Source organism: Orycteropus afer, unplaced genomic scaffold (assembly GCF_000298275.1).
Source record: "Orycteropus afer afer isolate SDZICR_OR568_19922 unplaced genomic scaffold, OryAfe1.0 scaffold00021, whole genome shotgun sequence".
NCBI lineage: Eukaryota > Metazoa > Chordata > Mammalia > Tubulidentata > Orycteropodidae > Orycteropus > Orycteropus afer.
In genome coordinates this window covers 7917757-7929909 of record NW_006921608.1, presented here as the reverse complement: position 1 = coordinate 7929909, position 12153 = coordinate 7917757, and the positions used below count along the sequence as shown (strand labels likewise).

At 43.8% G+C, this 12153-nt stretch overlaps 1 protein-coding gene across 1 annotated transcript in view; it reads right to left on the bottom strand.

The window, feature by feature from the left end:
- The window catches only part of DPYS (dihydropyrimidinase), a 99124-nt gene extending 87662 nt beyond the window's left edge, over positions 1 to 11462 (bottom strand). The window contains 1 exon segment of the mRNA XM_007934786.2: positions 11199 to 11462. Coding sequence (XP_007932977.2) covers positions 11199 to 11462 — 264 coding nt within the window.
- Positions 11463 to 12153: the final 691 nt, after the last annotated feature.

Below are 12153 nucleotides of genomic sequence, written 5' to 3'. Positions count from 1 at the left end.
GGCGCGGGATCGGGCAGTGTTTCATTCTGCTGTGCATGGGGTCGCTATGAGTCGGAAACGACTTGACAGCACTTAACAGCAACAACAACAATGCCCCCCTACACATGCATACCACAATACCTGGCACTTTATGGGTTTCATCCAACTTATATCTGTTGGATAGAGCAGAACTGTTCCCATACAGTTTCCAAGGCTATGATCTTTTTTTTTTTTTTAATGTTATTGTGCTTTGGGTGTAAATTTACAAAGCCCATTTGTTTTACATTCAAAGTTCATGCACATTTGACTTCACGTCCTGATTACTATCCCCAACCACAAAAAACTCTCCTTCTCTTTCTTCCCTTCCCTGTGACTACCCCTTCCCTGGGCCCTTGTTAACTACGCATTCCTGTCTGCCCAGTTTCCCTCTGCGTGAATGCTGCCCCTCTGGTGTCTCATGGCTGCTTGATCTCAGGGGTGCATTTCCCTAGAGTAGGCGGGTGCATTGCCCTGGGGTAGGTCATTCCACCGAGGCTATAATCTTTCGGACCCCTAGTGAGTTCAAAATGCCAACTTTTTGGTTGGCAGCCAAGCACTTAACCACTGTGCCATGGGGTCACTATGAGTTGGAATCATCTAGACAGCAACAGGTTTGGATTTTGGGGGGAGTGTCACAGGTTTACAAGATACATCTGATTCATGGAACCTAAACATTAACTTTAAAATTCCTGCTTGTTGCATTTAGCTGCCATCAAGCCAGCCCTGATGCATAGTGATCTCACGTACAACAGGATGGAATGGTACCTGGTCTTGTGCCATCTTCATAATCGGTGGCATGTTCACATCCATTGTTGTGGCCGCCGTGTATTTTTGGTTCCTTCTAACCTAGGGCACTCATTTTCCAGCATTCTATCAAACAATATTCTGATGTGCTCCAGGGGGTTTTCAATGGTTAATTTTCAGAAGTAGTTCACCAGGCCTTTCTCCCTAGTCTGTCAGTCTGAAACCGCCACTGAAGCCTGTTCACCATGGGGTAACCCTGCTGGTATTTGAGCTAATAATGACATAGCTTCCAACATCGTAGCGAAACGCAAGCCACTGCAGTACAGCAAATTGACATATGGTGGTAGTTGAAATTCCTTAGTTAGGAATTATTAAGGAACTTTGCTAGCACAGTGCCTAAAGCATCTGACTGCTAACCAGAAGGTTAGTAGTTAAAACCTGCCAGCCACTGCGCAGAAGCAAGACTGGGCAATCTGCTTCTGTAAAGATTTACCACCTTGGAAACCCAATGGGGGTCACTATGAGTCAAAATCAACTCAATGGCAGTGGGTGGATTAGATGGCACCATCATGGAGACCTTAATTTCTAGACTGCCTCTGTCAGACAGCCACTCCATGGGAGGAAGACAGGGCAATCTACTTCCATAAAGATTTACAGCCTTGGAAACCCAGTGGAGGTTGCTATGAGTCGGAATTGACTTGATGGCAGTGGGTTTGGTTTTTGGTCTGTCATACATTGAGAATACTCAGACCAGACAAATGAGGTGTACTCAAATGTGAGCACAAGTCTAGATTCTATAAAGTTCTATGAAAGAATTCCTAACACAAACTCTACATAGGGCCAAAGCCCTATTTAATATGAAGTGGTTTCGAATTAATCTACTAGAGGGTTGTTTTCATCCTTTTGATTAATCAAAAGGTAAACTTTGTAATAAGTAAATAGCCATTCAAGGAAGTCATGGAATTGCAAACCCTTTCAGCTGGAACAGGCAAATTATTAACAATGCAAGAAGTTCAAAGCTCAGCCTCACCAGTAACTAAACAAATGCTTATTAAAAAATTAAGAAATTCTTTATTTTCCTATTGGATGGTGATAAAGATTATTCTAAAAATTTGCATCCACTGTTGGCTAGGCTGCAATGAAATGTGTATAGAACATGTTGCCAGTCGGAGAATAAATTGAAGAGAAATCTGGACGTATCAAACACCTTTTAAATGTGTCTAATGTCCATTGTTTTAGTAATTCCACCCTGGAGATGATTTCTAAGGCAAACATAAAGAATATGAATGACTTACATACAAAGATGTTTATCACAGCATTATTTATATACCAACTAAAAACTGGAAACCACTGAAATGTCCAAAGCTGAGAAAGACAGTGGAGCCATTACCAATTTGGAGAACAGGGGGTGAAAAACGGGCCACGCACTAAGCAAAGAGGGTAAGTTGGGTTGGAATGTGCTGAGTTTGGAGCATATTGAACGTAGTGCTTGTGGAACATCCAGTCTGTGATTTCACACATGGGTAGAAATGGAGGCCTGATGTACTAAGGCTATCAACAAAGATCTGAGGCTCAGCCTTGGAGCGCCCAACAGGAGCTATGAAAATCACATTCTCCAATAACATTTAAGAACACACGAAATGTTTAACAAAAAAAGCTGACTATACACAGTATGCATAATTTGGTAAAAGAAAAAAAATATGTATATGGCAAAAACAAACAAACAAAAACTGAAAATATAGGTACTGAAATGTTAAAAATGTTAACAAAAGTGATGTAAATATTTTTTTAAATACTCTACTGTATTGTCCTTTTTAAAGACACCATTTAAAAACAACAAACAAAAAAGAGTAACTGTGTTTCAGCATTTTGCTAAGGGTTAGATGATGAATATATATCATTTTCATAACTATTTAAAAATACATATCTTAATTAAAGTTGTTCTTCTAACCAACTCCTCATTTTACAGCTAAGGAAATGGTGACAACCCTGAGAGTGCGTGACTTACCCAAGGTCACACAGTCAACCATAGAGCTACAACAACAACTGAAGCCAGCCCAGAGCCCCAGCATGCAATAGGAGATGGAATTTGGTCAGCCACCAAGTTTTCTGAAACGGCTCTCCCACAAGGTGAGGATGCTCTACAAATAAGGCCATCGATGTGTGCTTAATCACACAGACTGCCCGGCCTTATTGTAAGTAATCACATTTGTGGCATTTTACCAAAAGATTCCAAAACAAAGTATAATTTCCCTTCTCAATAATTTTGAGGCCTTTTTGTCCTTTATCAAAACCAAAAAAGTGCCACATGTTTTCCCTATTTTTTTTTTCAGTTGATCCCTCTGCCAGCTACTGATGTTGCTAGATTCTTAATGCAAGTCCATCAACTCCATACATGTCTGAATATAACTATATATATTTGAAAACTGGCTGGGTTCTTGTAATTCACTCTTATCACTGCATGTAATAAAGGCAAGGTCGTAATTCCTTCACGTTTATGTAATTTGCAAAATTCATTTGAATAAAAAATCCCATGGTGCTTCCTCCTGCACACTGACTTACTGGAAATCGACTGTACACCTAGTAGAGATCCACAAAATGAAATGTGATTTCTCTAAAGATGGACATTATTGCCATTGGTTACATCAGAGAGAAAAGCTTCACCTGTGATTGAGTAAATCAATTATAGACTTTAAACCAACCTCTGACAGGAATGAGATTTACAAAATATGTAACCTTTGGTTGGCCTATATTTTATTGATCACAATCTGGTGATCAATAAATAGAATAGCACAAACAGTGTGCCTTTTACTTGCCAGATATTATAAACGATCAGCCTGGTGAATGCAGGAAGCTAACAGCTATTGGTCTAACCTTTCAGGCCCATCTCTTGAAAGCATGATATATCATTTCTACTTTATAGCTTTCTGCACTTTAAGTGCCCATTTCTGTGTCCTTGGAGCTGATGCGACTATAAATGCACGTACAAATGTCTCACAAAATGAATCTCTGCGATGTGTATTTACTTTGATAACCTTAACTGCCTCCAGCTTTGGGAAAGTAAAAAGGATTTCTTAAGGATGTGGCTGTTCCATTTTTTGAGAAATGCCATCTCCCATTACCATGCATCTTAAACAACTTTCTCACACATTGCTCGTCACCCTGACCAATCTAAAAAATTAGACATTTTTTCAATCATCACTTCAAAAAGGGTTAGGGCCTAGTACATAAGAGCTCTAGCAATGGAGTCAGAAGGCTCTGGGTTTGAAGAGTCATTCTGCCACCTACTAGCTATACAACCTTAAGCAGGTGAGTTAAGTTTCGATTTCCTCAACTGTAAAAAGTAGATGATGGTACCTGGCATTGTGGGGAGACAATGCACAGCTTAGCACAGTGCCTGGTACATAGCAAGTGCTTGATCGAATAGATGTTGTTGTTGTTGTTGTTGTTGTTGTTGTTGCTGTAAGTTGCCATCCAATCAGTTCTGACTCATGGCAACCCTGTGTGAGCAGCTAGGACTGCTGCATAGGATGTTCAACACTGTGACCTTTTGGAAGCAGATCACCAGTCTTGTCTTACAAGGTGCCTCTAGGTGGGTTCGAACCACCAGCCTTTCAGTTAGTAATGAGGGCTTAACTGTTTGTGGCACCAAGGAACCGAAAACAAATGTTACTTACCGTTATTAATAATAAGTAAAATCATAGTTACTTATAACTGGCTGGTTTTAACATAAATGGCTGTTTTTAACAAACAGAAATTTATTTTCTCACAGTTAAATGGAAAAAAAAAAAAAAAAAATTCCTCCAGTCAGATCCGACTCATAGCAACCCCTCCTTGGGTTTCCGAGGTGATATCACTATGGAAATAGATTGCCCAACCTGCCTTCTGAGGAATGGCTGGTGGGTTTGAACTGCCAGTCTTCTGGTTAGCAGTCAAATGCCTTAGTTAGGAGACTATAAGTCAGAATTAGGGTGATGGCTCGCTCTCTGTCAGCTGGAGGAAGATCCCTTTTCCTTGGCGATCCTCAGGTGGCCAGCCTGCTTCTCTATGCCTAATTTGCTCTTTTATGCCTCAAAACAGATTGACTTAAACACACCCTACACTAAACCCACTGCCATCAAGTCAATTCCAACTCATAGCAAACCTACAGGACAGAGTAAAACTGCCCCCATAGAGTTTCCAAGACTGTAAATCTTTATGGATGCAAACATGTACACTAACACCATCTAATTAGCATAAAAAGGAAAACCATTCCCAAATGGGATTATAACCACAGGAACAGGGGTTAGGATTTACAATGCATATTTTTGGGGGACATAATTCAATGCATAACACTTATCATTATTAAAAGAAGGTTCCCCCTCCCCCAAGATTAATATGTTACACAACTAGCATTTACTAAAGGTTTCTTTGCCTCTTTTTTCCCTAAGCCAGAGACTCCATAAACATTGTCTTGGGAATTACTGTGAAGACTCTAGGAAGGGGACAAAATAATTCCATAATGTCTTCCTTCCAGAACTCTCAGGCCAATATTTAAATGTTCATGTGTATCTGTATTTATGCATGCAGTTCTCTTTTATGGCACCTCATGTGTTTCTGGGAACAGAGGTGTGTATCTTGAAGTTGATTTGTCAAACTCAGCTCCTTTGTGAGTACTTTTTAGTATTCAATATGAATTTGGTATTTGCTAAGTCTTTGACCTTAGTATCTCTGACCATGCAGAATTTGTACAAAGATCAAGAGGCAGTTCTTCCAACAGAACAAGAGGATACTGTGTGGTTTAAAATCAGGAAAGATATGTGTCAGGGTTGTATCATTTCATCATAATTATTCAGTCTGTTTGCTGAGCAAATAATCTGAATAGCTGGACTATATGAAGAAGAACGTGGCTTCAGGATTGGAGGAAGAGTCTAACACCTGTGATATGCAGATGACATAACCTTGCTTGCTGAAAGTGAAGAGAATTTAAAGCACTTACTGATGAAAATCAAAGACTTCAGTATGGATTACACCTCAACATAAACAAAAGTCCTCATAACTGCACCAACAAGCAACATAATACATTGAAAAGAAACATTGCTAAATTGAAAAAAAAAAAAAAAATGAAGTTGTCAATTTACTTGGATCCACAATCAACGTCATAGAAGCAGCAGTCAAGAAATCAAATTATTTCTTGCATTGGACAAATCTGCTGCAAAGCCCTCTTTAAAGAGTTAAAAAGCAAAGATGTCATTTTGAGGACCAAGGTACTGCTTCATAGGCATGTGAAAGCTGGACAATGAATAAGAAGACTGAAGAAGAGTCGATGCATTTGAATTATAGTGTGGGCAAAGAATACCGAATGTACCACGGACTGCCAGAAGAACGTACAAATCTGTTTTGGAAGATGTACAGCCAGACTGCTTCTTAGAAGTGAGAATGGAAAGAGAGCTTACATACTTTGAACATGTTATCAGGAGGGTCCAGTCCCTGGAGAAGGACATCGTGCTGGTAAAGTAGAGGGTCAGTGAAAAAGAGGAAGACCCTCAATGAGATGGACTGACACAGTGGCTGCAACAATGGGCTCAAACATAGTTGTGGTGGTTATGTTTGTGTGTCAACTTGGCTGGGCCTGGTTGAGTGGCTGGGCAGCTGGTAGTAATTATTCCCCATGATGAGACTGCCAATCAACTCCATGGTGGGATTTGCCACAAGCAGCTAAGTAGCTGCCTTTGGGATGTGGTCTGCTTCCTGAATTTAAGGAGAAGCTTTGGGAATGGTCTCTAGTCTATGGCATGCTTGTACCCTGCATGTAGCCATGTCGTTGCTCAGCAGCCTGCTATGCTCTGCCGACCTTGGGACTTACAATGGACTTAAGTTAATGGCCTGCCATGTGGTTTGGTAACATTGGGACTGTGCCTTTTTACTTGTCCACCTTGGGACTTCTCAGCCTCAGCAGCCAGCAAGCTGTCTGAGTGAAGAAACACCTCTAGCTCCAGTGGGCCATGAGCAGGAGGCAGAGCGGGACCCCAAGGTTGAGGGGCTTTCACCCAGCCCCTAGAGCCTGGCACTTTGAACTTGGACTTAAAGCCTCCAAATTGTAAGAATAAACGCCTGTTTGTTTAAGCCATCCCATTTGTGGTATATTCTTGTCAGAGTGGCACTAGGGAACCAGAACAATAGTGCAGGACTGGACAGTGTTCCATTACTTTGTACATAGAGTCTATGAGTTGGAACCCACTTGATGGCACCTAATAATAACATCTGTGACCATAACATTGTCTGCTTTGAATCCTAACATCATGAAGAACAGGCTATTTTTGTTGAATGTTTTGACAGCTTTTAAGCACAGTAACAGCTAGAGAATCAGAGGTTAGATAAAGCCTTTCAGATGTTGACAACAGACTACTGAATGCCACAAGGACCGGCTTCTCAGTATGGAAATGTCAAGCTATTCACACTTGAAGTTCCAGAATGCCCAAGGAAGAGATAGCAAGAGTAAGAACCACCTCCCAGGGCCCAGGGGCATGTCTCACCCCACAGCATTCCAACTGCCTGTCCTAGAAACTTCATCTGTGACCCTGACAAGAGAGAGAGAAAGAGACAGTGACAGAGACTCGAAAACTTCTGCTCAGGTGTTAGAGGGAAAATGATGCTAGTGTGCCAGGTAACTGATGGTTAGAAATCACAGGTCCTCACCTTGCAAATGGGGTGTCAGTGGAATGCCCTGCCATCTTCACAGCACTTGTTAATGATGAGTCTGAGATGGCAAGTGTCTATACTATACCTGAAAATAGCAGGTACAATATTTATATTATAGGTATAGACACACACACACACACACACAAAAAAAAAAAAAAAAAAAACCTCACTGCCATTGAGTCAGATCTGACTTATCGCGACCCCTCCTTGGGTTTCTGAGGCAGTATCACTACAGAAGTAGATTGCCCAACCTTCCTTCCAAGGAGTGGTTAGGTGGTGGGTTTGAACCACCAGTCTTCTGGTTAGCAGTCAAATGCCTTATGTCCTATGCCACCAGAGCTCCCATAGACACACACATTCATAGATATATACACAATATGATCTCAACTATGTACAATAATATATATTAAAAACCTAAGTACAATAGACCAATCATTGTTTTTCATTGAGTGAGAGGTTATGGATAATATTCTTCTTCTTTCACTTTTATATTATTTTATCCAATTTTCTATACTAATCATGATATCAAAAATTTAAGTTAATGTTTACAACATTAGTCAACATTTAGTATATTTCATTTTTTACAAAGGGAAAAACGAATATTCAAAACAAAAGTTTGCCAAATTTCAAACAGATATTAGCCTGTCCTACAAGACTTTGATCATTGACTTGATGATCAGGGGTGGTAATTAGTAACTAGGAAGCAGCTTTCCAAATAGTGACGTGAGGGGCCTTGTCCAGACCTTTCTCATCAGGTCCAATCTCCTTGCTTTCTTTTTTCTTGTAAACATTCAAGTCAGTCATAAAGGATGGGGAACATGGGGTGAAGAGGAGTATAAGAAGAGTAAATCATCAGAAACTAGGATAGTAGCTAAAGTAACTATTGTCGTATTAGAGTGTAAATTCTAAAGCACTTGGGGTTGTGGAAGGCTGTGGTGTGCAGTGGGAGCCCTAACTCCATTTTGAGGTTTGACATGAGTTTCAGAAGTCATTTGGGTTCTTTTTGACCATAAACCAGCGTTGTGGCCATGCACAGACAAGCTCCAGGACAAACCCAGGGAGGGGCAGTTTGCCTTCAGGAAGGATGTGGTTGAACGTAGACTATGCTCACACAAAGAATAGGGAACTTGCCTGAGGGTGTCCTTTTCTAATTTAAATTAAGGTTGGGTTCTTGGTATTGTTTTATCCACCTTGTGGCTAAGATTCAGGCTGCATGGTCACAAGTCACATCCCGACCACCATCTAGCCAGGTAGTCAAAGCCCAGAACCAATCCTGGAACCCATCTTTTCTCCACTTCTGTAGTCCCACCTGCAACAGTGATGCCTCAGTCTGCCACTGATCATAATTTTGTGACAAGTCTCTCTTTTTTCAATCATATATAATAGCCACGTGGCCATGACTTGGTGGACTCCAGCGAATTTCTGCATTGTGTACATGCTGATGGTTTCCCTCATCCTGGATGATTTCCTGTTTTCTCTTTGTCCTGTCCAAGGCTTAATAAGGGTGTCTCTATTGAACCTGTTTGAATCTGGGGTCTCTTTTCCCCTATTACACTGCTGTAAAAGGCTGCAGAGACTATACTTGGACTAAACCCACCTGTTTCATACATCAAGGCCTGACCCTTGAGAAAACCTCAAGCCCAGATCCTTGACTTTAAGAACATCAACTCTCCTTCACCTTTCTCTCTCAATGCAGCCCCACAATGCAAAACACAAGGAGCATGGGTTTGGCTTTGGTTGAGAGTAGAGTTTTAATTTTGTGACTTTCCTATCTCCTCAAACTGTCTTTAGGAGCTTTGGGGAAACATTAAGTTTCTCTCATTGACCCCAATTTCTAGGCCTTTGTGCCTAGAGAAAGGGGCCCTGTTGGCAGTGGTTAACTGCTCAGCTGCTAATTAAAAGGTCAGTCAGTCACCCCCCAGAGACCCCCCAGAGAAAGATGTGGCAGCCTGCTTCTGTAAAGATTTGCAACCTGGGAAACCCTATAGGGGCAGTTCTACTCTGCCTTATAGGGTCACTATGAGTTGGAATGGACTCCACAGCAATTGGTTTGGTTGTTTTGTTTTTGCTACCTAACCCCAAAAACCAAACTCATTGCCATCGAGTCGACTGTGACTCATAGTGACTCCCTTTGGGTTTCTGAGGCTGTAAATCTTTACAGAAGTGATTGCCCAGTCTTCCTTCCACTGAGTGGCTGTTGGGTTTGAACCGCCAACCTTCTGGTCAGCAGTCAAATGCCTTAGGCACTATGGCACCAGAGCTCCTTTCTTGGTACCTAGGAAAACCCAAAGCAGCTCTGTGGTACAGTATAGTTAAAGCACTCAGCTGCTAACCAAAAGGTCAGAGATCTCTGTGGGAGAAAAGATAAAGTCTGCTTCCTTAGAGATTACAGCCTTAAAATCCGATTAGAGTAATGGGTTTGGTTTGGGTTTTTAGTGGTCAGGCCACCCTCCTACACCATCACGGTTCATATCTGATGTCCTTGAGGCAAGATGTAGAAGAGATGCGTGGAGAGGCCACCTGGTTGGGAATGTGAGAGCCTTCATGTCTGGAATATGTTCTCTCCTAAAACCCAGTCAGGATTTGGATTGGGGTCAAAGATTATGGGCGGGTTGGGCTTTCCATACCACACAGGCCCTATTTCAGAGACTTGAGGTGGATGGATTTTTTCATCTGATTGTGGCTGAAGCTGGAAGAGGGGGAGAAATGAGGGGTGATGCAGAATTAAGGAAAAGATTGCATAGATCTCGTGAAAGGCTTGGGAAATTGCCTGGTTTCACAACACCAGCGAGAATGAGGTCCTTAAGGTTCAAAGGACAAAGAGCGATGAGAGGAAAGACTTGTTATGTACCCTCGCGTCAGACCCGACTCATAGCGACCCCTCCTTGGGTTTCCGAGGCAGTATCACTACGGAAGTAGATTGCCCCATCTTCCTTCCGAGGAGTGGCTGGAGAGGCACAGGTGCCTTAAACTCCTCAAACCCTCCATTCAAGAGTGGAGCGCCTCTAGCTTAGCCAAGACTGGACAGATGTCAGCAGGGCCCCCGGAAGGAGAGGCCTCGGCAGGAAGAATCCGCTGCGCCTCACTTCTGCGCCACACCTCCCCACCCCCTAGCGACAGGCAGGGGACAAGGCAGGGAGGGAAGAACACACTTAGCTGGGTTAATAGCAAACCCGAAGATCAGCATCAGAAAAGGGCGTGTATCTGGTTGGCTAATCTTTGTAACAGCTGTTGTTTGGAGGCTAACACTTCCTGAAGTGTTTTTGTTTTTTTTTTTTTCTCAGTTTACATACTCACCCTGAAGCATGCGCAAAGATGAGCTGTGCTCATACACCCTTTCACCCCGTCCCCTAATAAGTTCAGCTCCAGGAGCCAAAAAGCTCCTGTTAAGGAACTAAAAATAAGGGAAGCGATGAAAACTACGTCTTCAGTTTCCAGAAGGACCTCTAAGACAAGCGAGGAGTCAGTCGGTCAGCAACTTCCTCGCCAAGATCTGACCTAGGCCCGTAATGCGTATGCAGCCAACTTCTCAGAATTTCATTGAATTTGTATAATTTCCTCATTCTTCGCTTAAACGTAAAACCCCCCGTTCTGGCTGCAAGAAATGAAACCTCACTTAGCTTTTTCACCTTATCTCGTTCCGGTTTGACTTCAAGCTGTGGCCCCACCGCCTTCGCTTGCACCCCTAGTCCCTTCCCGCTGCGCAAGCCTAGGGCCCCGGGCACCCGCGGGAGCAGGGCGCGTCGCGCGCGTACCTTGGTGCCCTGGTAGAAGTCGTCCACAGAGCGCGAGCCCATGAAGGGGAACTGCATGTGCGTGTGCGTGTCGATGCCGCCGGGCAGGACGAGTTTGCCCCGGGCGTCGAGGACCCGCAGTCCCGCAGGCGCGCCCCCGGGAGGCAGCAGGTCGGGGCCGAGCGCCTGCACCACGCCGTGCTCCACCAGCACGTCGGCCACCTGCGAGAAGTCTTCGTTGACCACGCGACCCCCGCGGATCAGGAGCGGCGGCGGTGCAGCCATGGCAAGGGGCGCGCGGGGCTGGCCTGCTTGAGCGGAGGTCACGGTCTCCCAAGGGCCCGGCCGACAGTCCCCAGTCCCAGACAGCGCTGCAAACGTCGGGCGCTTCCCAAGCCCCGCGGCCTGGGCCGGGTTGAGGAACGGGATCCTTGTGCGGCTCCACCCACGGCTGGGCTGGGCTGGAGCCGAAAGCCCGGGCAAAACAGGAGATCTGCACAGTCCGGCCTTCACACTCAGACCCCAAAGGTCCTGGCGCTGGCAGGGTAGTCGTTCGCCATCCAGGACTGTAAGTCAGTGGAAGGGAATCTGGGAGTTTTAAATGTGAGGGACATGTGTTTTCCATCAGGAGAAAGGGCACTCGGGGGAAATAAATCCACTTTATCGCTTCGCTTGGTGCAGAGTGTGTACTAAGTCAGGGAGGAGAGAGGAGGGCAGGGCAGGGGAGGAGAGAGACCGCCACCGCCAGGAGCAGCCACAACAAAAATGCCGGTACGACCTGAACAAGAACAGAGCCGCTTGGTCCGGACTTCCTCTTAAGTATTTATTCTTATATGAGGACCAAATCTTTAGACACTTTCACCAACCGGCAGAGTGTGTACGAAACCTCAGACAAAAATCTGTTTGAAGTAAACTGACTTCGTTGTTAAGCGCTTGGCTGATAAAACAACAGTCCACTGTTGGAACCCACCTGGCA